Source organism: Vulpes lagopus, chromosome 8 (assembly GCF_018345385.1).
Source record: "Vulpes lagopus strain Blue_001 chromosome 8, ASM1834538v1, whole genome shotgun sequence".
In the NCBI taxonomy this organism is placed as follows: domain Eukaryota; kingdom Metazoa; phylum Chordata; class Mammalia; order Carnivora; family Canidae; genus Vulpes; species Vulpes lagopus.
Genome location: NC_054831.1, coordinates 72,236,549 through 72,259,716, shown reverse-complemented (window position 1 = coordinate 72,259,716; position 23,168 = coordinate 72,236,549). Strand labels below are relative to the sequence as shown.

At 43.7% G+C, this 23,168-nt stretch overlaps 1 protein-coding gene and 1 long non-coding RNA gene across 11 annotated transcripts in view; one reads left to right on the top strand and one right to left on the bottom strand.

Annotated features, from left to right (window-relative positions):
- Positions 1-4,549, bottom strand: part of BEND7 (BEN domain containing 7) — a 79,960-nt gene extending 75,411 nt beyond the window's left edge. For 8 of the 10 annotated variants that reach the window (XM_041765826.1, XM_041765824.1, XM_041765822.1 and 5 more), the window contains exons 1-2: positions 4,427-4,549; positions 1,900-1,983 (exon numbers count right to left, since the gene is read on the bottom strand). In XM_041765826.1, coding sequence (XP_041621760.1) covers positions 1,900-1,983; positions 4,427-4,487 — 145 coding nt within the window. In that variant the 5' untranslated portion in view covers positions 4,488-4,549. Of the gene's footprint in view, positions 1-1,899; positions 1,986-4,426 lie in introns of those variants that run through there. The other 2 variants (XM_041765828.1, XM_041765829.1) reach the window with 2 other exon arrangements.
- A 6,686-nt stretch (positions 4,550-11,235) lies between these two features.
- The window catches only part of LOC121496927, a 35,759-nt gene continuing 23,826 nt past the window's right edge, over positions 11,236-23,168 (top strand). The window contains exon 1 of the long non-coding RNA XR_005989371.1: positions 11,236-11,294. This is a non-coding gene — a long non-coding RNA (uncharacterized LOC121496927). The remainder of the gene's footprint in view (positions 11,295-23,168) is intronic.

Here is a 23,168-nt window from a genome sequence, read left to right as displayed (position 1 = left end):
ACTCGAGCTGGGGAAAATGAAAGGAGCAATGTGTGCCCCCTTCAAGAGTTTGCCTTTTACTGAATTTAGTGAGCAATAACACCCTCCTGTTCTCCACCCCTCACCCCTGTCATACCCAGAATTACTCACTGTATAGCATCCTTACTGTTTTCCGAATACACAGGGGAACTGGCTGGAGGTGGGCGGGGAGGGGGGGCGGGGGGAGTGCGGGGAAGCTCGCTTTGTGGAGGAATAACCCAACCAAGGACACGATGTTCCATTTTTATGATAAATGTAAATTTTCTACTAATAGGCAAATTCCTCATTTCCAGTAACTAAGTTGAGTGGGACTTAGATACAGAATTCCAACCAATCAAGTTCAGGGAAATGAAAATACAGAATTCTAAGCGATTAAGGAACTGAAGAGAGTACAATCCAAGAATATCTTCCTTCTGGGTTGTAGCATTTCACTTGCCTATTAACTTCTCGGTGTTTAGCTCTCTTAGCCATAAACAGGTGCGAGGCATAGTCGCCAGCGCTGGTGACAGTCTGCGCTTGGATGGAAAGATCTATGTGCCTTCATTGGTGGCTCATGTAAGAAATGCTGATCCTTCCCTCCTATTTTACCTCAATCAAGTATCCATCTGATTTCTCAGTCCTTTGCAACCCACCCTTTCTCTGCCTCAAAGCCAAAGGGAGAGAGACCCCGGAGACAGATTACTTCGCTATCTGGCTTTCATGTTGTTTGGAGCTGCGGTACTACACGCACACTGAGTCTGAGCAGCAATCTTACTTCCTTCGGCCCTCGATTCTCCCCAGAGAGCCAGCAGATCTGGCCCTTGCTTTTTATCACTCTTGGCCTCGAAGGTCTCGCACTTTCTGCTCCCTTCTTGGCGCTCAGCCTCCTACCCCGGGGGGTGGTGGAGGCGGTCAGGATGGGCAAGGTTGAAGCCACACACCACCATTCACTCTCTACTCCTACTTCTCCTGCTTTATGGGTACTTCCTTCTTGGTGGCAAAATTGATACTTTTTACTTATACTTCCCTTATAAACATACTTGTTTATAAGGGAATTATACTTCCCTTATAAACATTGTTTACTTTTTGTTTACTTTTTGGTTCATGGTCTGGGAGTAACACACTGCACGTGCACGTGCAAGGTCCTTCATGATTGGCATCTGTACCAAGAACTGTGCTTGGAAAGAGTGGCAAACGCTTCTGACTACTCACTTACTCAGCATGCAGCTACCCAAGTGGGATGGTCTCACAGACACTGCTTTTAGTCAGCTCGTCCCTGAGGTGAGCTTGGAAGGAGGATGGCAAGAGCAAAGCATGGCTCATCTCTCTGACCAAAAATACCGGGGTGAAGTGCACACAAGTCGAGTGTAGATTAAATTTAATTTTGTCATGGCAGGATTAGCAACCAGGCCACAGAGGTGAAGGGACATTATAATAAGACAGCATATTAATCCTCTATCCCACCCAAGGCAGAAGCAAAACCAAACAAATAGCAGCTTCCTGGAAATTGAATTTCTGTTATCCAGATGTCAAAGATGTAATACCCCAATTACACAAACTATTGCCAGTGAAGCATGCCAGCGAATATGCAATGTAAATGGGGTGAGCACAGAGCGACAAACCTGCACAGTCAGCATCTGGCTCTGGGAGTGAGTGATAATTAGCACTGTGTGTAGACACTAATAAACATTTATGTCTGAAATTACAACTTTTAGCAATGTTAATAAGGGATATATTGGCAATCTGTAAAATAAAAGGTCTTGAAAAGAATGTCATACATTAAGCAATGGCAGACATTTCCCGTTCTGGCACAATCTTTTTTTTTTTTTTCCTCTTTCCCTTCCCCCTAATTGCAAACGGCCACGCTGTTTTGCTGAGAAATTAATTGACATAGGAACCTACCTAAATAAATGGGTTGTGTCTCTTTGGCCTCCCCATTAACATCGTTGTTGAATTCTGAGATCTTATATACCTCATGGTGATAATCTGGGATGAGAAAACAACCAAAAATTAAAATTCTAATGAGCTGCAAGATATGAAAAAACAAGACTAGACTCTCATTACATATAAGATGTATACTCTATACTTTAAACTATAAATTTCCAAGAACTCGGTTAATCACTGAATTTGTAGTCACTAATAATCTCTAAAACTTTGCTTACTCTGAGGAAGAATACAAACTTGAAATATTACTTTGACTTTAGAAAACAGCCTTGCTGATCACATGGTTTTCACAGTAAATTTGGCCCAGAGATGCCAATTACTAGGCCTCTTTGCTTTCAAATGACAAGTATGTTTATAAGGGAAAGAAAAACCTTGCCCAATCATAGGCCAGGGGACGATTCCAAAATTATCTCCACAACCCACTTCCATGAGTACAGTCTATCAATAGCATGCTTTCGGGTAACCTGATGCTCAGTTTTCTCAGTTTACCCAGAAAAATTCCAGCCTTTAAGTAGCTTACAGGAAAGCACACATGAAAATTACTGATTTGTTATTTCAAATATAGTATAGTCTAGATAAGAAAGCAAGATTCTCGTCATTCACACAGTCTTTTTGCATTCAGCTACTGCACTTTAATATGCAATAGTTTATTTGCTAAAAATGCACCTGCAGAGCAGAGAGAAGAATCAGACCCATAATTCAAAGAAAAAAAAAAAAAGAGGAAAATGAAAAACTTGCTATGTCAGTCAAACTTTAAAATGCAGTACTTTACAAGCGTTTTTCTTCTCTACGGAGGCTACTGGGCTTGCCAATGGTCTATTTCTAAAAGGTAGGATCATCTAGGAAGAAAATAGAGGTTCCTTCTTAACAGCTATTTCCCTTTTTGTGGCTTGAGACCTAACAGGTCAAGGTCTACAAAACTTCTCACTTTTCAGATAAAGTAGTAAGTTGTCTGAGAGGTCATAAATAAGAAAGCAGCCTACATTCCTGAATGAATCAATAGACCCACCGGCCAGTCACATACGGAGAGATTTTTAAAAGTACAAATGACTGAGCAATCCACACACAGAAGGAAGAGCCAAATATTTTGAATTTGTAAAAACTATTTCAGGCCTCTTTCATTAAACAGCATCCAAACTAAAACAGGGGAAACAGATCTGAGCCGATCTTGGAGATAAATGTCTATACAACCACCTTCAGACCAGCCGAGAGCAGACTTTACTGAATCTACATCACAGTTAGCTCAGCTTAGCTTGAAAAGCCCTATTACTTGGAAATCACCCTCTAATTTTCATCAGCTTGCACGGGGCTTCTCCAGGTTCCTGCTCTCCCTCTACTCTGAGGCCAGTGCTAGATAGAACCACAGAGGGAAAGGGGACAAATTCTGGGGTTTGGTTCTGACCTCAAGTTGATTCAAAGAAGATATTTAAACAAGGAGGTTCCAAAACTCGGTATCAGGACTTGTGACATGAGGATGGGGGGGGGGGGGGGGGAGAAAGTCACCTGCCTGTAATTTAAGGTAACACAAAGCCATTTTAATAGCCCTATTTTAATGTCTGCTCTTATCTCAAGTTCTCATCGTCTTTGACAAAGTCCAATCAGGAGAGACCTGACAAGTAACTGAACACAGGACAGGGCGAGATTCAACTTTCCCGGCCCTCCCTGTGAGAGACCCAAGCCCGAAGACGGCGGGCGGCATACACCTGTTAAATCGTCAGGAACCGGCTGGAATCTTTTTTTTTTTTTTAAATCGGGATACTTTTGTGACCGACAAGCGATCCCTTCCGAAACACCTTCCCACATCCCCCCACACACCCCCAACCCCCGGAACGTATCTATAGCGAAGATGCCAGAGGTCAACCGCTCTCGTCTGGGCTCGTACACCTTCACCTAATGAGCTGCTTTCTGGTGCTTGAAAGAACCACCACCTTTTTTTTTTTTTTTTGCTTTTGCTTCTGTTTTCGTGAGGGGTGTGTGTGTGTGTGTGTGTGTGTGTGTGTGTGTGAGGAGGGCGGGGGGAGGCCAGCCCCAACCCGAGGTCGGGATCCGAGTGTGCACCGCCTGCCGGAGAGAGGCAGCGCGCGCCCCCGCCCCCGCCCCCACGCCACCCCGCCCCCACCCGCACCCCCCACACCCCCCACACCCCGGCCGCGGGAGTGGAATACCAAAGAAGGCTCTCGGCTCCCCAAGTGTCATTGTTCGCTAATTTCCTGAGGTGCCCTCCGACTTGTTTACGCTGAATAACATCCTGCCTCCCCCCCACCCCCATGCACAACTTTCCCCGCCGCGCGGCGTGTGCGCCCCCCGCGCCGCCCCGCGGGAGGGGACCCGGGGGTCCCGGAAGCGCCCCTGTCACCCCCACACCGCGGCCCCCCCGCGGGGCGCGGGGAGCGGGGCGCGGGCCGCGGGGGTGTTTACGCGGCGCCGAGTCCTCCCCGCGCGCCGCCCGCACGCCCCCCGCCCGGCCCGGCGGCCCGCCGCTTACCTCGGCTCACCAGTTTGAAGCTCTGCGATTTCCTGCTCCTCTTCCTCTCGGAGAACTCCATGGTGCTGGCGGGAGGCGGGAGGCGGGAGGCGGGAGGCGGGAGGCAGGGGCTGCGGCCGGGGGGCGGTGAGGCGGCTGAGGCGGCGGCGGCGGCGGCGGCTGAGGCGGCGGCAGCTGAGGCGGCGGCGGCTCTTGTCACCGGCAGCGGGAGCGCCAGGACCAAGGTCCGTGCCCTGGATCCGCAGGGGGAGGCGAGGGCGAGGGCAGAACCACCTCGAGCGCGCCCGGGGGCTGCGGCTCGCGGGGCCGGCGGCAGAAGTTGCCCCCGCCGCGCCGCCGCCCGGTCCCGTCAGCACGCCCCCCGGCCCCCTCGCATGCCGGGTCCGCGGGCCGCCGCCGCCCGAGCCGAACTTTCCGCGGGGGAGCGAGTTGGGGGCGGGGAGGGCGCGGCGCGGCGGGCCGGGTGCTGCGGGCGGGCCGGCCTGGGCGCTGCTCCGGACGCGGCGGCGGCGGCGGCGGCGGCGGCGGCGGCGAGCGCGGCCCCGGGGACGCGGCGGGCGGGCCGAGGGCGGCGGCGGCGGCGGCGGCGGCGGCGGCGGGGTGCGAGCCGGGTCGGGGCGCTGACCGCCCCCGCGGGAGGAGGGGCGCCGGGGAGGAGGCGGCGCCGCCGGGACCCCGGGGCCACCTGCTGGCGGAGCGCGGCCGCCGCCATCCCCGGGGGCCCGGGCCGCCGCCACCCACCGGCCTGGCCGCGCGGCGCCCCGCGGAGGAGCCGGAGGCCGCGGCGCAGCGCCCTCGGCCGGGCCGGCCTCCCCGCGGGGACTGCGGGGGTCGGGCCGGGCCGCGGGCGGTGGGGGTGGCCCGGGCGCCTCCGCCGCCGCCGCTGCTGCTGCTGGGGGGGGGGGGGGGCTCCCGACCCCGAGCTCGCCTGCCTCTCGCCGCCGCTCCCGGGGCCGGGCTTAGGGAGGCGTCGTGCCGGGTGTCGGGGGACCCTCGGCCAGCCCACTCCTTGCCTGGAGACGCAGGATGCCGGAGGGGCCGCGCTCAGCGGGCTTTATGCAAGTTTTTAGGGAACACACACACGCACCCACGCACACACACGCACACAACTTACCCCTCTCCGCGCTCTGCCGGGAAGCGGAGAGATTGGAGAATTTACTGGCGAGGAGAGTGAGCTTCGAGTCAATACGAAAGGGGTTGTCGAAAGATCTGGAGTTCTCTTCACGGAGACAACTTGGAATGGGGGGCGGGGGGGCGTGGAGAGGGTGGAAGGACTGAGGGACGCGACGTCAGTCAGTGGGTGCTCCGTGGCTCTGCTGCCGACTCTTGGGGAAGAAATGGCCCAGGCAGGTGCAAGGGGGGGACTCCGCCGCTGGTGTGCGAGAGCCAAAATAATTGACAGCGACAGAATGCTTTTATTACTTTTATGTGATATTCTGCTCTGGGGAGCTGGGAGCACGCCATTCCCGACTCACAACATCTTCAGGGTGGGAAGGGAAGAGCATTTTCACGCGGCCTGGGAATGGCAGCGCAGGGCTGTAGTCTGATAGGTTTCAGAGTACCTCACCGAACCCCACCGTCCCTAGACCTAAATACAAAGAGAGTGAAAGAGATGGGACAACCCATTCCACACCGTGGCAAACTCGGGTTGGCCCCAGAAGAGTAGCCAGGAAGAAGGGAGAGGGGTATGTTGATAAATGGGATGCATTTCACCCCGGATCTCACTCAGAGGAGGAGACAGCCCCTCTCTCTAATGGGGGGTACACAGAACAGGACAACTCTGGGGAAGAGGGAAGTTGGAAGCAGCTAGGGTGCACACACCCAGGAAACAAAAGCTAGGAACAAGCAGGTAATCCAATCACTGAAGCAGGGCCTGGTGTATATATATATATATACACATACAGACATACTGAGGTCTTAGGTGGTGTGCAGCGAATGAGGAAGCTGGCCCTACCTGGCCAGGTGCAAGGGCAAATGTCCATTCACTTTACTTAAGCAAATCCTTAACCAAAAGATTCTTAACTTTTTTTGGTCATTGCCTCCTTGGAGATTATGTTCAAAGCTCAGGGTCCTTTTCCCAGAAAATATGTGAAGGACAAACAAAATTTTGTATGGTTTTGTTTTGTTTTTTGTTTTGTTTTGTTTGGAGTAACTTAGACCCTTTGGAGCTCTAAAAGGTGGCGAAAAAAAAAAAAAGATTAAAGTGATAAAAAGGGATTGAATCTTCTGTTACTACAACTATTAAATCTACTCTATTGGCCCCTCTTTCTCTTTCTTTCTTTAAAACCAAGCAGTAAACATCTGATGATGTTTTGAAGTTTCTAAAGAAACAAGCATACTATTTCGTTCCCTAGGCTGGGACCCTTTCTTCTTTGGGATGTCTATTTAAATGTTGTTCCAAAAGCCACAGGGTTGTGTACTGTACTGGTTGAGGAGCATTTAGGATCGTTCCTGACTTGGAGCATAAAATGAGATTTTATTATGCCTAAACTATGGTGAAATCATTGAAAGTGCCACACCAATAGGCAAATCCCTAGGGGAGAGATGAACAACTTTGCATTTTCAGTTAGGATAGAAATATGAATTCTATGTGCTGAAGAAAATATTTTTTATATAATTAAGAATGAAATATTTTGAAGTAACAATGTTTTTAAAATAATATTCATCTTCCTTGATCCTTTTTTTCTGGCTCGACAAAGATGATCCCCGAGTGAGTTGGTCTACAGAAGCTGTAGGTCAGACCTGTCCTATTAACACATAGAGAAAGTCAACAAATATTATTTTTAAATTCTTCACATTGTGCAAATCATCATGTCTTTATTTATTTATTTTTATCATCATGTCTTTATATAACAAAATGTACCTATTCATAAATAGCCTTAAGTGAAGATTATCATGTTTAATAAAAGAGAGATTGCTTTAAGCAGTAGATCTCTGTGTTAGTTACTTGAGCTGCCGTAACTAAATACAGTAAAGTAGACTGGGTGGTTTAAATAATCAAAATTTATTTTCTCACAGTTGTGAATTCAACAAATCCCAGATGAAGGTCTGGCAGGGTCAGTTCTCTTTCTGGCTTGTAGATGGCTGCCTTCTCACAGTGTCCTCACATCAGGGAGAGAAAGAGTTTTGATCTTTTCTTCTTATGAGGACACTAATCCCATCAATCAGCACCCCATCCTCATGACCTCATCTAAACCTAATTACCTCCCAAATCCCCCACCTCCACATATCATATTGGGGGCTAGGGCTTGAACATATGAATTTGGGAGAACAACAATTCAATTCATAGCAGTATCATTTTTGGTTAATTGAATGTAGCTTTTGTGTTGAGGCATCCTGGAAAGTCATGTTGGAGATCTATTAAGTTCATTTCTCTGCCTCAACAGTACAAAGCCCTGAAAAGTTTTAGAACTACAGGTTTACATATTATTAAAGCTCAGGGAAAACCAGTTAAATATTCTGTGACTTCGTGAGGGCCAAACATCATATGACCACTCTAAAACTCAGTTGATTGTAAAGATTCAATGTAGATTTTAATTGTTAACAAAGACAGGTAATTTGGCCAGAAAACATTTAAGCAGTCTTCAGCCCAATTCTTAAAACTCTTTTGAAAACTCTGTCTGAGAAGAATAGCATTATAAAAAGTTCTATCTTTATTTAGATCCCTGCTGTCTAGTAGAAATACAATGCAAGCCATATGTAAAATTTATTTATTTATTTAGTTAGTTAAAGATTTTATTTATTCATGGGAGAAACAGAGAGAGAGAGAGAGAGAGATGCAGAGACACAGGCAGGGGGAGAAGCAGGCTCCATGCAGGGAGCCTGACGTGGGACTCAATCCCGGGACTCCAGGATCAGGCCCTGGGCTGGAGGCAGTGCTAAACTGCTGAGCCATCCAGCTGCCCAAAATTTAGTTTTCTATTAGCACATTTAGAAAACCTAAAAATAAACAGATTAAATTCATGGTAGTATACCTTATCTAGGCATCCTTAGGTATATATTAGGTATATTTAGTTATTTAACCCAGTGTATTAAAAATATTTTCATTTTGACATGTAATCAATATAAAATATTGAGATATTTTGCATTCTTTTTTTTGTATGAAATTTTGAAAATTGTGTGTGTGTTACACTTAGAGGGCAGATCAGTTCAGATTAGCCAAATTTCAAGTGTTCAGTAGCCACATGTGGCTTGTGCTACCACATTGGACAGGTCTGATTTAGAGGAACCGTATGATTTGAACCATGTTGTTATATGAGTTGTTAGAGCTGGTTGCAATCTTGTTTGTTTGTTTTTAATATTTTATTTATTTACTCATGAGAGAGACAGAGAGAGAGAGAGAGAGAGAGAGAGAGATAGGCAGCGACACAGGCAGAGGGAGAAGCAGGCTCCAGGCAGGTGCCAAACCGCTGAGCCACCCAGGGATCCCCAATCTTGTTTGTTTTATTAATAACTCAAAAAAGGAGGTAAGCAGGATATACTATTGGGCTTGAAATTTAATAAATCTTTGGTGGGAGTCTCTGGAATTGAGTATCCTGTTCTAGGCAGATTCTGGAATCTTTCAGGAAGATTTAACATTAGGAGAAACAACGTTTTGATTTAATGACAATTGCCCATCAGAGGGGTCATGGAAAGAATGGGCAGCTCTACTTTAGGACCAATTATCAATTTATCGATTTGTTGCTGGCCTAACTCAGAGTTCCTCTTTGTTTATTTTATGGGTTTTAGTTACTGTATTTTAAAAGAACGGAAGAAGTATTTCTAAGAGATTACTTAAGTGAAAATGATATCTTTGGAATGCTCTACAAATATTACCTTCTATCGACAGAGGACTTCTCTTATAAGAGTACAAAGATATTTATATTTATATATTATCTGATTCTCTTAATTGCTATATGAAGTTGATAGATACTATTACTCCTATCTGGCAAATGAGGAAAACCCTAAAACTATTTTTTAGTGGAACTTGGGAATGGTATACTGTTTTTCTATCTTAAACGTGATGCATTATCCTTGCTACATTTCTGTCCTTTCTTTAAAATAAATAAATATTTATTTATTTATTTATTTAATGATTTATTTTTATTTATTTATGATAGAGAGAGAGAGAGAGAGAGGCAGAGACACAGGCAGAGGGAGAAACAGGCTCCATGCCGGGAGCCCGACGCGGGACTCGATCCTGGGACTCCAGGATGACGCCTTGGGCCAAAGGCAGGCACGAAACCGCTGAGCCACCCAGGGATCCCCTGAAATAAATATTTAGGGGCACCTGGGTGGCTCAGTGGTTGAGCGTCTGCCTTTGGCTCAGGTCGTGATCCTGGGGTCCTGGGTTGGAGTCCCGCCTCTGGCTCCCTATAGGGAGCCTGCTTCTCCCTCTGGGTATGTCTCTGCCTCTCTGTCTGTGTCTCTCATGAATTAATAAATAAAATCTTTAAAAAATAAAATAAATATTTAATGTTCTTTTTTATTAAGATCCAATATATAGGGCATTCCTAGGTGGCTCAGCGGTTTGGCGCCTGCCTTTGGCCCAGGGTGCCATCCTGGAGTCCCGGGATTGAGTCCCGCGTCAGGGTCCTGGCATGGAGCCCGCTTCTCCCTCTGCCTGTGTCTCTCCCTCTCTGTCTCTCAATGTCTATCGTGACTAAATAAATAAAATCTTTAAAGAAAAAAAAACAATCCAACATATATGATAAAGACTATAAATCTTAGGTATATACTTGCAGTCGATTTCTTTTACTTAGGTATCATCCATGTATACTCCTTCCCCCTAGATTAAGATATAGAACATTTCTGGCCCGCCAGCAGGCTCCCCTGTGGTCCCTCCACCCAGATAACCCCCGAGGGAAACCACAGTTCTAACTTCTATGACCTTACCTCAATATGTGCCTGCTCTGGAACTTTATATGAACGGAATCATAGTGTATGCTGTTTTGTGTCAGACTTCTTTTGGCCAGCGTTCTATACGTGAGATTCATTCATGTTGGGTATAGTGGCAGTTCACTCTTTTCCACAGTTTTTTATCCATTCTATTGATGATGGATATTCTTGTACATTTTCTTTTTCTTAATTGAAGTATATTAGTGTACTGTGACATTAGTTTCAGGCATATGGTATAATGATTTAACAGTTCTATATATTACTCAGTGCTCATCCAGATAAGTGTGCCCTTCATCCTTTTTATTTGTTTCACCCATTCCACCACCCTCACCTCTCCTCTGGCAACCACCAGTTTGTTCTCTGTTTTTAAGAGTCTGTTCTTTTGTTTGTCTTTTATTTTTCTGATTGTTTGGTTTTTTAAAGTTCACATATGAATGAAATTGTGCAATACTTATCTGACCGACTTATTTCACTTAGCATTATATCCTCTAGATCCATGCATGCTGTTGTACATGGCAAGGTATCTCTTTTTTATAGCTGGGTAATATTCCACGGTATATTTGTACAACATCTTTATCGTTTCATCTATGGATAGACATTTGGGTTGCTTCCATATCTTGGCTATTGTAAGTAATGTGGCAATAAACATTGGAGTGCATGTGTCTTTTCAAATTAGAATTTTCATTTTCTTTGGATGAGTACTTGGTAGTGGAATTATTGAATCATATGGTAATTCTCTTTTCAATTTTTTGAGCAACCTCCGTACAGTTTTCCATACCACGCTAATTTGCATTTACACCAACAGTTCACAAGGGTTCTTTTTTATACATCCTCACCAACACTTGTTGTTTCTCTGTTTTTTTATTTCAGCCTTCCTGACAAGTGCGCGGATATCTCATTGTGGTTTCGATTCGTATTTCCCTGATGATGAATGATGATGAACATCTATTCATGTGTCTGTTGGCCATCTGGATGTCTTCTTTGCAAAAATGTTAAGTTCCTCTGCCCATTTTTAAATTGGGTTATTATTATTATTTTTTTTTTTTGGTGCTGAGTTTTATAAATTCCTTATGTATTCTGAGTGTTAACCCCTTACTGGATATATCACTTGCAGATATTTTCTTCTGTTCAGTAGGTTGCCTTTTCCCTTTGTAGATGATTTCCTTTGCTGTGCAAAAGCTTTTTATTTTGGTATAGTACCAATAGTTTAATTTTGTTTTTGTTTTCCTTGCCTGAGGAGATATATCTAGAAAAATGTTGCTAAGCCAATGCCAGAAAGATTACTGCTTATGTTTTTTTCTAGGTTTATGGTCTCGGGTCTCACATTTAGATCTTTAATCCATGTAGTTTAGTGTGTGTGTGTGTGTGTGTGTGTGTGTGTGGAAGTGGTCCAGTTTCATTCTTTTGTATGTAGCCGTCCAGTTTTCCCAGCACAATCTGTTGAAGAAACTGTCTTTTACTTAGTCTATATTGTTGCTTCCTTTGTCATAGATTAATTGACCATGTAATGGTGGATTTATTTTTGGGCTTTTTAATCTGTTCTGTTGATCTATGTGTCTATTTTTAGGCTAGTACCATACTCTTCCTATTATTGTAGCTTTGTAGTAGAACTTTAAGTCTGGGATTGTAATCTTTCCAGTTTTGCCCTTCTTAAAATTGGCTTAGGCTATTTGAAATCTTTTGTGGTTCTCTGCAAGTTTTAGTATTATCTGTTCTAGATCTGTGAAAAATGCTATTGGTATTTTGATAGGGATTGCACTGAATCTGTAGATTGCTTTGGGTAATATGGACTTTTTAACAATATTAATTCTTCCAATCCGTGAGCATGGAATATCTTTGGATTTATTTGTGTTGTCTTTAGTTTCTTTCATCAGTGTTTTGTAGTTTTCAGAGTACAGGTCTTCCCCCTCCTTGGTTAAGTTTATTCCTAGGTTTTTTTTTTCCTTTTGATGTAATTGTAAATGGAATTATTTTCTTTCTTTTTTTTTTTTAAGTTCTTTTTTTTTCTTTTTATTTATGATAGTCACAGAGAGAGAGAGAGAGAGAGAGAGAGGCAGAGACACAGGCAGAGGGAGAAGCAGGCTCCATGCACCGGGAGCCCGATGTGGGATTCGATCCCGGGTCTCCAGGATCGCGCCCTGGGCCAAAGGCAGGCGCCAAACCGCTGCGCCACCCAGGGATCCCCTGGAATTATTTTCTTAATTTATCTTTCTGCTACTGTATTATTAGTGCATAGAAACACAACGTATTTTTGTATGTTGGCTTTGTATCCTGCAGCTTTACAGAATTCTTTTTTTTTAATTTTTTTTTTAATTTTTATTTATTTATGATAGTCACAGAGAGATAGAGAGAGAGGCAGAGACACAGGCAGAGGGAGAAGCAGGCTCTATGCACCGGGAGCCCGACATGGGATTCGATCCCAGGTCTCCAGGATCGCGCCCTGGGCCAAAGGCAGGCGCCAAACCGCTGCGCCACCCAGGGATCCCGCTTTACAGAATTCTTAATGAATTATGTAAGTTCTGTACTATTTCTAATAGTTTTTTTGGTGGGTTGCTCAGGGTTTTCTATTATCATGTCATCTGCAAACAGTGACAATTTAACTTCTTCCTTATCAATTCAGATGCCTTTTTATTTCTTTTTCCTGTCTGATTGCTGTGGTTAGGACCTCCAGGACTATGTTGAATAAAAGTGAAGGGAATGGACATTCTTGTCTTGTTCTTGATCTTAAAGGAAAAGCTTTCAGCTGTTAACGTTGCATATGATTTTAGCTGTGGATTTTCCACATATGGAAAATTATGTTGAGGTAGGTTCCCTTGAAACCCACCTTTTAGAGAGTTTTTATCGTAAATGGATGTTGAAATTTGTCAGATGTTTTTTCCACATCTATTATGATGATCATATGATTTTTATCCTTCATTTTCTTAATGTGGTATGTCACGTTGATTGACTTGCAGATATTGAACCATCCCCAGGATAAATTCCACTCAAACATGGTGAATAATCCTTTTATTGTACTGTTGAATGTGGCTTGCTAATACTTTTTGTGGATTTTCACATCTATGTTCATCAGGGTTATTGTTCTATAGTTTTCTTTTCTTTTTCTTTTTTTGTAATGTCTTTGTCTGGATTTTGGTATCAGGGTAATACAGGCCTTGTAGAATGTATTTGGACTTTCTTCCTCCTCCTTTTTTTTTTTTTTTGGAATAGTTTGAAAAGAATAGATATTAACTCTTCTTTATTTATTTTTAAAAGATTTTATTTATTCACGAGAGACACAGAGAGAGAGTCAGAGACGTAGGCAGAGGGAGAAGCAGGCTCCCTGCATGGAGCCCCTTGCGGGACTCGATTCCAGGACTGTGGGCTCATGCCCTGAGCTAAAGGCAGATGCTCAATCGCTGAGCCACCCAGCAGTCTCAGAAGGTTTTATTTTCTGTAACTTGTGTTTTCATTCTCAATGTTCTTAACATCCTTCATTTTATTTACTTCTTTTTAGAGAGAGTGAGCATGCACATATATGCACGGTGAGGGAGGGACAGAGAGAGAGAATCTCAAGCAGCCTCTATGCTCAGGACAAGTCCATTACAGGGCCTGGTCTCACGCCTTTGAGATCCTGACCTGAGCCAAAATCAAGAGTTAGATGCTTAACTGACTGAGCTACCCCAGTGCCTAGCATCCTTCATTTGAAAGAAATTAATTTTATGGAACTACTTATGTCATGCTTAGAAATTATTTTCTAGGGATCCCTGGGTGGTGCAGTGGTTTAGCGCCTGCCTTTGGCCCAGGGCGCGATCCTGGAGACCCGGGATCGAGTCCCACGTCGGGCTTCTGGTGCATGGAGCTTGCTTCTCCCTCTGCCTGTGTCTCTGCCTCTCTCTCTCTCTCACTGTGTGCCTATCATAAATAAATAAAATAAAAAGTTTAAAAAAAAAAAGAAATTATTTTCTATGTGTATAAACTTTTCTTTTAAACTTGAATTTGTCAGTGTATCAATTTACTGAGGCTGTTGTAAGACATTACCACAAACTTGACGACTCAATAGAAATGTTGTCTCTCACAGTTCTGGAGGCCAGAAGTTGGAAATTAGTATGCTGGGCTGTTGTCAAGGTGTCAGCAGGGCTGTGTTCCCTACAGAGGCTCTAGAGGAGAATCTTCCTTTTCTCTTTCTGTACCTTTTTCTCTTCCAGCTTCTGGAGGCTACTTGTATTCCTTGGCTTGTAGCCACACATTCCCATCCTTGCCTCTGTCTTCACATCTTTTCCTCTGTGTGTGAAGTCTCTCTCTGCCTCTGTCTTCTGAGGACTCTTATGATGGCATTTAGGGGTCACCCTGATTATCCAGGATAACTCCCTCTCTCCCTGTAATTTAATCACATATGTGAAGTTCCCTTTATAAGGGTTATATTCAGGCTTCAAGGATTAGGACATGGATCTTTTGGAGATCCGCTATTCACAATCTCACAGTCCACTTGACTCCATAGTTACTAAATCTCAAGGCAAGTTAGTGATATTGTAAATAAAATTTTGGTTGGGAGTTGGAAGACTCGAGTCTAACTCTTTGTGTAAAATTTCAGTATCTGTGGGCCTAAGTTTATCTATGGGAATAATAACATATGCCTTATCAACTCTACAGGGTTGTTTGGTGGTGAAATTCTGCATATAAAAGGGATTTGAAATATTAAGATTTAGTGTTGTATAGTATTAAGCCATGTCATACTTGAGGAGATGCAATTCAGCACTTCACTCCCGTATTGCAGTTTTCATCTCTGTAGCCTCAGAGGTTCCAGGCTGTTGGGGGAGTTATCCTGGATTCTATCCCAAACATTGGAGACAGTGTAGCATCATGGTTTGGAGTGTCCCTCTGGTATCAGACATTTTGGGTTTGAAGCCCAGCTTGATTGCTTCCTAGTGGTACAGTCTTGGACTGTTTGGGGTCTGAAATAATAGAGTACCCTTCCAATACTATATCCAGGGACAATTATAAAGAATTGTTAACTAGGAGAAGGAGGCTACCTACTTACAGAGTAAAAGGTGGGTGCCAACCACTACCTCCTGGCTGAGCAGACGGGATAAATAAAGGAATTAAGGGGAGTCAGTCTTCTTGATAGAAGCTGTGGGTACCTCAAGAACATGCAGCCTGCTGGTGGGAAAAGACTTTCAGGAAGGTAGAGCCAGCGCTGTGCTGCAGAAGTACAGTGTGGCCAAGGTGGAGCTGGGACTCCTCCAAGCTGCCTTCTGGTTTCTCACACTGAAGAACAAACATCGAGGTCTAGGGCCTGGCCTGTAAGGGAGGGTCTTCCTGGGGCTGCAGCCTTGCAGTGTCCCTACGGTGTCCTCTGTTGATATAATATTGGGCCAGTCCCAGCTCACAAACCCAGGCAAAGGAGGGTGAGTTTGGAGCTGAGAAACGAAACATTGATAACTGGCAGTTACTTATTCTCTGAGGCTTTATGTTCTTCGTCTGGAAGCTGGGGATAAAAAATCGTGCCCCCAAGTAGAACGATTATAAAAAGTCAATGAATTAATGTGCATAAGTGTTTAGAGCAGTGGCCAGCACAGCCTAGGTCAGCCATTCCAGCTGGGTGTCATTTATGCCTCATTCCAGGTCTGTGTCCTGAACTGATATGGAGAGAAAAATGCGACACTGCCTCTGCCCTCAGGGAGCCTCATCTTTAGCACCTTTAATTAGATGGTCAGATTTAAGATACTTCCTAGTTTATACTGTAAGGAATAATACTATTTTGAAGCCTACCTTCAAGAATTTAAAAAACTTCTTCTTGTAGTAGAACAATTTTTTTTCTTTTTGGATCTAGTTCTTTTTAGCAAAGACATATGCATGCTATTTTTCTGTCTCTGTAAATGGAGAAATCAGTGCCAAATAAGTGATTTCCTTTAACCAACACTTGACTGCCTGCTGTGGGTCAGGCCATGTTCTAGGCACCAGGCATACAGAAGTAAACAAGACAAAACACAAAATTTCTGTCCTCATGGAGCTTAGATTCTAGGTCAGGGCTGGAAGAGACAGGCAATCAGCAAAATTAAAACGTAAACGTGGTACGTACTATGGTGAAAATTGAAACTGGGAACAAGGGTAATAAACTTGATTCATCTCAAGACTCACTACTTAAAAGGAATTGTGAGCATATGTGTTTTGGTGCTAGATCCCTGTCCACTCAGCAATGCTGCATCGGTCGTGGAAACCAGAAACCCCAGGATCCCCAGAGAGCCTGTGCTGGAAGTGTTCCTTTTCGCACAGAGGAATTTTGGTTAAATATGAGTTAGGTTCTTTTTTTCTTTTTAAATCTTCTCTTCATACTATAAACATGTGCGCTTCTTCAGTCAATTCAGATTCATTGTACCAAATTTCACATATACTTTGTGGGCAATAAAATCTCCCTTAATTCTCTCTTGGCTGCCAGATTGTTGGTGGTGATGTCTGGTGAATTGCTAAGCCTAATCTTTTTCACCTGTATGTCTGAATGGCAACATCTCCTTAAATCCGAGTAGGACCTCTGTGTTAAATTCTTTAAAAAAAAAAGATTCTTTCTCTTTTAAATATTCATGGAAATGGCTGATCTCCAACCTATGAAATGAAAGTAGAAGTTTTAGACTAATCTCTTCCATTTAATTCCCCCACTGCAGAGACTTTAGAAACAGGTCTGAAAATTATAGGAACCACAAATTTAAAAAGTGTTAGTTTGATATGTCTGAAATTAATGCTTTAATTTATTCACCACAGAATGTCTTCACACATCGCTGTTTTGTGTAATTTATACCATATACTGTCTACTCAAGTTAATGTGTGAAGCATGGTTAAATTATGCCTAAAAAGGAATATGAAAACTATCTACAATATGGTGACAGGAAAAGGGTCTAAGTAGGAGTAATGGGGCAAAATTTAAATAAGACAAATTGAAATAGAAGCTTCAGAAAAACTGTCAGGTGTCTACGATGTGCCTAACTGGAACACGCTCCCCAGAAAAGACTTTAAAACATTCAGAGAGGTCTACTGGGAAAGGGGCAGACAAAGTTCTAGAAAATATTTCTATAGGGAACACGTAATTGTACATGTGGCCTAAAAAATGGACTAGATAATCTAATAGGCTTTTGTGTGTCTCATATCTTCAGCTTCCAGTCTTTGGTTAATCATGTCAAAGAAGCTTTGGGATAAAGATCAAATGAACAACTGTAGGGAAAAAGGAGACATATCCTGCCAATATGATTTCATCCGTTCCTTTCCCCAAAGTGTATAGCATGCTGACAGGACTGTCATTCATTTTCTTATGGCTAACTTAGTGCTGGTAAAGGGTGCCAAGCCTGTAGCTCGGGAGACTGCAGTCTGCCCTCCAGTCTCCTGACCTTGTGCTCAGTCTCGTTCTCAAGGCGTCCTAGAGAGAACCGTAAAGGCAGGATGCTCTCTTTGTGATCTGGTTTTGTTTTGTTTTTTTGAGATTAATAACACTAGTTAGTGTTTTTAGATGTTAGCAGTTTGGAGATTGTATTTGTCAATTCCTTGAAACTCCTACTTATGTGCAAAGCACTTGCTTCTAGGTTTTGGGCCATGTAGGAAATAAGAGTGTCTGGGAGACTGCTCCTGCCTTCGGTGAGTGTACAGTTTGGCAAGCTGCTAAAATGAGAAAGGGCTGCTGTCTTTCCATGGGCCATCACTTTTTTAAAAAAGATTTTATTTATTTATTTGAGAGAGAGAGAGAGATAGCCAGAGACAGCACGGGTAGCAGAGAGGAGCAGAGAGAGAGGGAGAGGCAGGCTTCCCGCTGAGCAGGGAGTCTGATATGGGGTGGGATCCCAAGATCCTGGGATCGTGACCTGAGCCAAAGGCAGACACTGCATGGACTGAGTCACCCTGGCTCCCCTAGGCTATCACTTCTAAAACACTGAATGCACAATGGGAAATGGAATTCGGGTAGGTGAGTGATTAGGTAGGGTCTGGGGAGAGGGAATGTGCAGGAAGAGGTAGCTAGATTGGGTGGGTATAAGTTTATTTCCCTCCACGATGTTTTATGGCCTCATTTTTACTTTTCTATTAATCAGGGTTCTCCAGAGAAACAGAATAAGTAGGAAATAAAGATATAGATAGAGGTACAGATACAGAGATTCCTTTGAGGAATTGGCTTATTTGATTACAGGGGCTAAAGAGTCTCAGGACCTGACTGCGGAGATCTGGGAGGCAGTGGTGTAGTTCAGTCTGAGTCTGAAGGCCAGAGAAGCAGAGGAGCTGACGCTGTAATGGTCAGTCCAAGGGCAGGAGAGGATGGATGTCCCAGCCCAAGCAGGCAGGGAGGAAGCAAAAGGAGTGAATTCCTCTTTCCTCTGCCTTTTCGTTTTTGTCAGACTGCCAACAGTTTGGTAATGCCCACCCCCTTGGGGAAGGCGACCTATGTTACCGGCCTCCGAGTCAACTGCTAACCTGATTTGGAAACACCTTCAAAGGCACATGCAGAAATAACAATGGATTTGAGCGCCCATGTCCCCATCAGGTTGACACATAAAGTTAACCATCACAACTCCTAAGTTGTATTTCAGCAAAATCGCGTAAGTTTTGGACCTCATTAGAGGAGACAGAGCAGGGCATCTCTTACCTGTTATCATCCATGCCTTCACTTAATGGTCATCCTTTTTTCACTCATATCCTGAGCGCCTCTCCTTGTTTTCCTGCTGCGTTCTCAGGGAAGGTCTGCTTTCCTGTTTGGATCTCCTCATTGACCCCCAGCCCCTGCAAGTCCCCTGTTGCCCAGGCCACAGGGAGGAGTTGCAGGCTTGGGAAGCCATTCTACACTCACGACCACCACCACCCTGCCCCCCACCCACAGCCGCTTCAGCCCCCAGAACCAGCACAGCTCCAGTCCACTCCGAAGACGGGGCCAACCAGGGGCTTCTCATTGCCTCTAGAGCATCCTGGGACACTGAATCTTTTTGCTTAAGAATGCTTGAAGGAGACCTATTTCTTTTGGGAGAAATGTTTTTAAAAAAGCAAAGCAGAACAAGTAAACTGGATGTTTGCTATAAAACTTAAGTGACCTAGTACATCTCCTGGTTTCATAAATTGATTATTAGTAATTAATAATCCATGTAAACATGTACATTTCTAGTAATGTTTGCTAATTTCATTGAAATAGTTTATCATTACGTTTTAAATAAGATGTAAATAAGATTCCGTATTTGCTTTGAAAGTAATGATTAACTACTGTGAAGCTACGAGGCAATAGTTTCAATCTCTGAAGAATTAGGCTCAGACTGCTTTTTTCTTTCCCTAAAGATTTTATTTATTTATTTAACAGAGAGAGAGAGAACACAAGCAGGGGGAGCGGCAGTCAGAGGAAGTGGGAGAAGCAGACTCCCCGCTAAGCAGGGAGCCCTACACGGGGCTCCATCCCAGGACCCCGGAATCATGACCTGAGCTGAAGGCAGATGCTTAACTGACTGAGCCACCCAGGCGCCCCCTCCTTTTTCTTTTCTTATGAGGATGAGCAGGATCAGAGATAAGCAAGTGAGAATAAACCAGATTAGATTATGTTTGAGAATCTTCACTGTATTAGCATTTTTTTAAGACAAAAACATCATGAGCTGTTGAGCACTTTGGCCAGCGTGTCCCCTTCACACCCAAAGTTTTCTAGGTCAGCATGGTTACATTTTACTGTAGTGCCTTTGATCTAGTTGTCTTCTCTGTTGGGCGATGCAGATTTCCTCCAGATTTTTATATGTTCCTACCAACAGTTTGCTTTGCAATTCCCATCTCCATTTCCAGAAACTGAGAAGAGACTTTGAGCTCATCTGGACAGGTTGTGCTGACAAGTAAATTATCACATGACTACCACATCATATATGCTTTAAGGACAAGCTGACTTAGTCTCTATCTCTAGTACACCAATAAAACATTTCCAGCTACTTAAGCGTCTTATTACTACAGACTATCTCAGTCTGATCCTGCTGTTTTCAGAGACTGCTTCTTTCTCTCTTTTTCTTTCTTTCTTTCTTTCTTTTTTTCTTTCTTTCTTCTGATGTTTTGGGTACATTTTTAGTGGGCAACTCAAGTGACAGTACATACCTAAGAATTCCCATTTTTAAGCCTAACATTCATTCCCGGTTGTTATTCTCACTGATTGTCCTAAATTAGGGTTACCAGATTTCTGGGGAAAATTCTAATAGGAATATCTAGTTAAATTTGAACTTCATTCACATGAAGAATGAATGCTTTTTTTTTTTTTTTAAGTATAAGTATACCTCATGCAATATTTAGGAGATACTCTTACTAAGAAGTTATTTGTTCTCTATGTGAAATTCAGACTTAATTCAGTATACTTGTATTTTATGTCACAGCCTTATCATAAATGTGAATTTCTGCGTTGCAGCTTCTACACCTTCCAATCCCCAGAACTTCTGGGGTTCAGAGTCCAAAGAGAGGGAAGGGGGGATGGGGACATAGGAGTGGATACTTGGCTTTCATTATCAGGTCTTTGGCAATTTCCAGGGCTTTAAACTCCTTAGAAAAGTGGTACTGAGGTGTCAGGTAAAAGGAGAGGGACCTCAGGAATATGGTAGCCCCAGGGATGAAGTAACTCCTCATGACACTGTTTATGAATCCATTTAAATCAATATCAATTTGTCCAGACCCCAGCAGGCCTGCAGCAATATATACCAGTGAATATGTGGTCCTTGAACTGTTCATCTTAGAGTCTATAGGCAGGTCATGTTGTACTTTACAGTGTCCTGGCAGTATATCTGGTCAAGGTTACTCATCATTTTATTGCTGTTTAGTGAAATGGAATACTACTTAGAAGATGTTGGTATGACAAGGAAAAAAAAATCATATTTCAGGATTCACAGCCTCTCTTTCTCACCTTGAAAAAGAGAACTTCTTTTCATCGCACTGTGTCCCTGGTTCCAGGATTGCAGGGGACCAGGTTAATGCATGAGGAAGGGAATTAATACAACCAAGGCCAGTTCGATTGATCTCGGGAACAGCTCGATGAGGAAAGAACACATTGAGAAGATGAGAGTGGTAGGCAGTAAAGGAGCAAGGTGGTATGTGTGTGGAAGTGGGCATGAGAGACAGAGGGAGGAAGGGGGATTTTGGAGGAATACGAAGGGTAAGAAGAAGGTCTGGAGGCAGTATTCCTGCCGGGCTCCATGAAACATCAGAGAGGAGAAATGATTGGAAGTTGTGCTACGGGTAGGAAGACTCTTCCCCTCTTGGCATTTTTTGAGAAACTGTGGTTAATATTCTTTTTATCTAAAGACTCTTACTTTCACAGAGATTTCCTCTGAATGTGAATTAGCCTGAAATACACCTACATATAACCCAGTTTATGTCATTTACATGACATGGAGAGGGAAGAAAAAGCAGGGCAATAAGGATCCATTAAATTCCGAGGAAATAGTTGTTGGGCAACAGAACTGTAAAACTAGTACCTTGTTATTACATCATTATAACATTCCTTGGGAGGAGCTAAAACCTTTATTCCCAATAGGAACATTAAAAAATAGATCAATGTTGTCTATTCATGTCTTTATGACATTATGGATTTTCTCTCTACCTTCATCCCCTTTCCTCATGTGCTTAAGCACATATGTGACATATGTGTCACATATGACCATGAGAAAAATAAACTTATATTTTTGTCATGCAAGGTAGAACTTAACTCCAAAGTAGTTTCTTCCATAGTTGTCAGCATGGATGCTGCAATCTTTGCATCCATGCATCATTTCCACACATTGCATTGTATTTGAACACTACGTTGTTCAAAAACATTGGGCTCTCCCTGTTTTGCATAACCTGCAGAATCTGTGTCAGATTACTTTGATTCTCTTCAGTAATGGAAAATCTTCATCCTTAAGGATGCATTTGACTTTTGGAAATATTCAAGAAGGGATCCCTGGGTGGCGCAGCGGTTTGGTGCCTGCCTTTGGCCCAGGGCGCGACCCTGGAGACCCGGGATCGAATCCCACCTCGGGCTCCCAGTGCATGGAGCCTGCTTCTCCCTCTGCCTGTGTCTCTGCCTCTCTCTCTGTAACTATCATAAATAAATAAAAATTAAAAAAAAAAGGAAATATCCAAGAATACTTTGGAACACACTTGGATGGGTAAGGTACATGATCATAATAGATAACAATTCTGGGGGTGCCTGGGTGACTCAGTGGGTTAAGCATCTGACTCTTGGTTTTGGCTCAAGTCATGATCTCAGGTCGTGGGATCAAGACTTGTGTCGGGCTCCTTGTTCAGTGGGGAGTCTGCTTGAGATTCTCTCTTTCCCTCTGCCTCTCTTCCTGGGCCCTTCTGTGTGCATGCACGTTCCCTCTCTCTCTCTCACTCCATAAACTAAATCTTTATTTTTTATTATTTTTTAAAGATTTTATTTTATTTATTCATGGGAGGCACAGAGAGAGAGAGAGAGAGAGAGAGAGAGAGAGAGGCAGAGACACAGGAAGAGGGAGAAGCAGGCTCCATGCAGGGAGCCTGACATGGGACTCGATCCCGGGTCTCCAGGATAATGCTCCGGGCTGAAGGCGGTGCTAAACCACTGGGCCACCAGGGCTGCCCTAAAATAAATCTTTAAAAAAAGAACTTAAGAAAAAAGATGACACTTCTGGATAAAAACAACACAAAAATTGATGAAACGTCTTATATAGTTCATAAAGTAAAAGTAATTATAAAAATAAGGTGTTCTAAGTTATTTTTGAGCAATGGATTGGATTGAATGAAAGTATATAGGCTACTGAAAAACTATTTCAAACGAACCATTTGTTTGGAACCCTGCATTTATTCACTCATCTATACATTCAACATGAATTCAATAGACATGCCTTGAGGACCTACCCAATCTTTTTTCTAAGATTTTATTTATTCATTC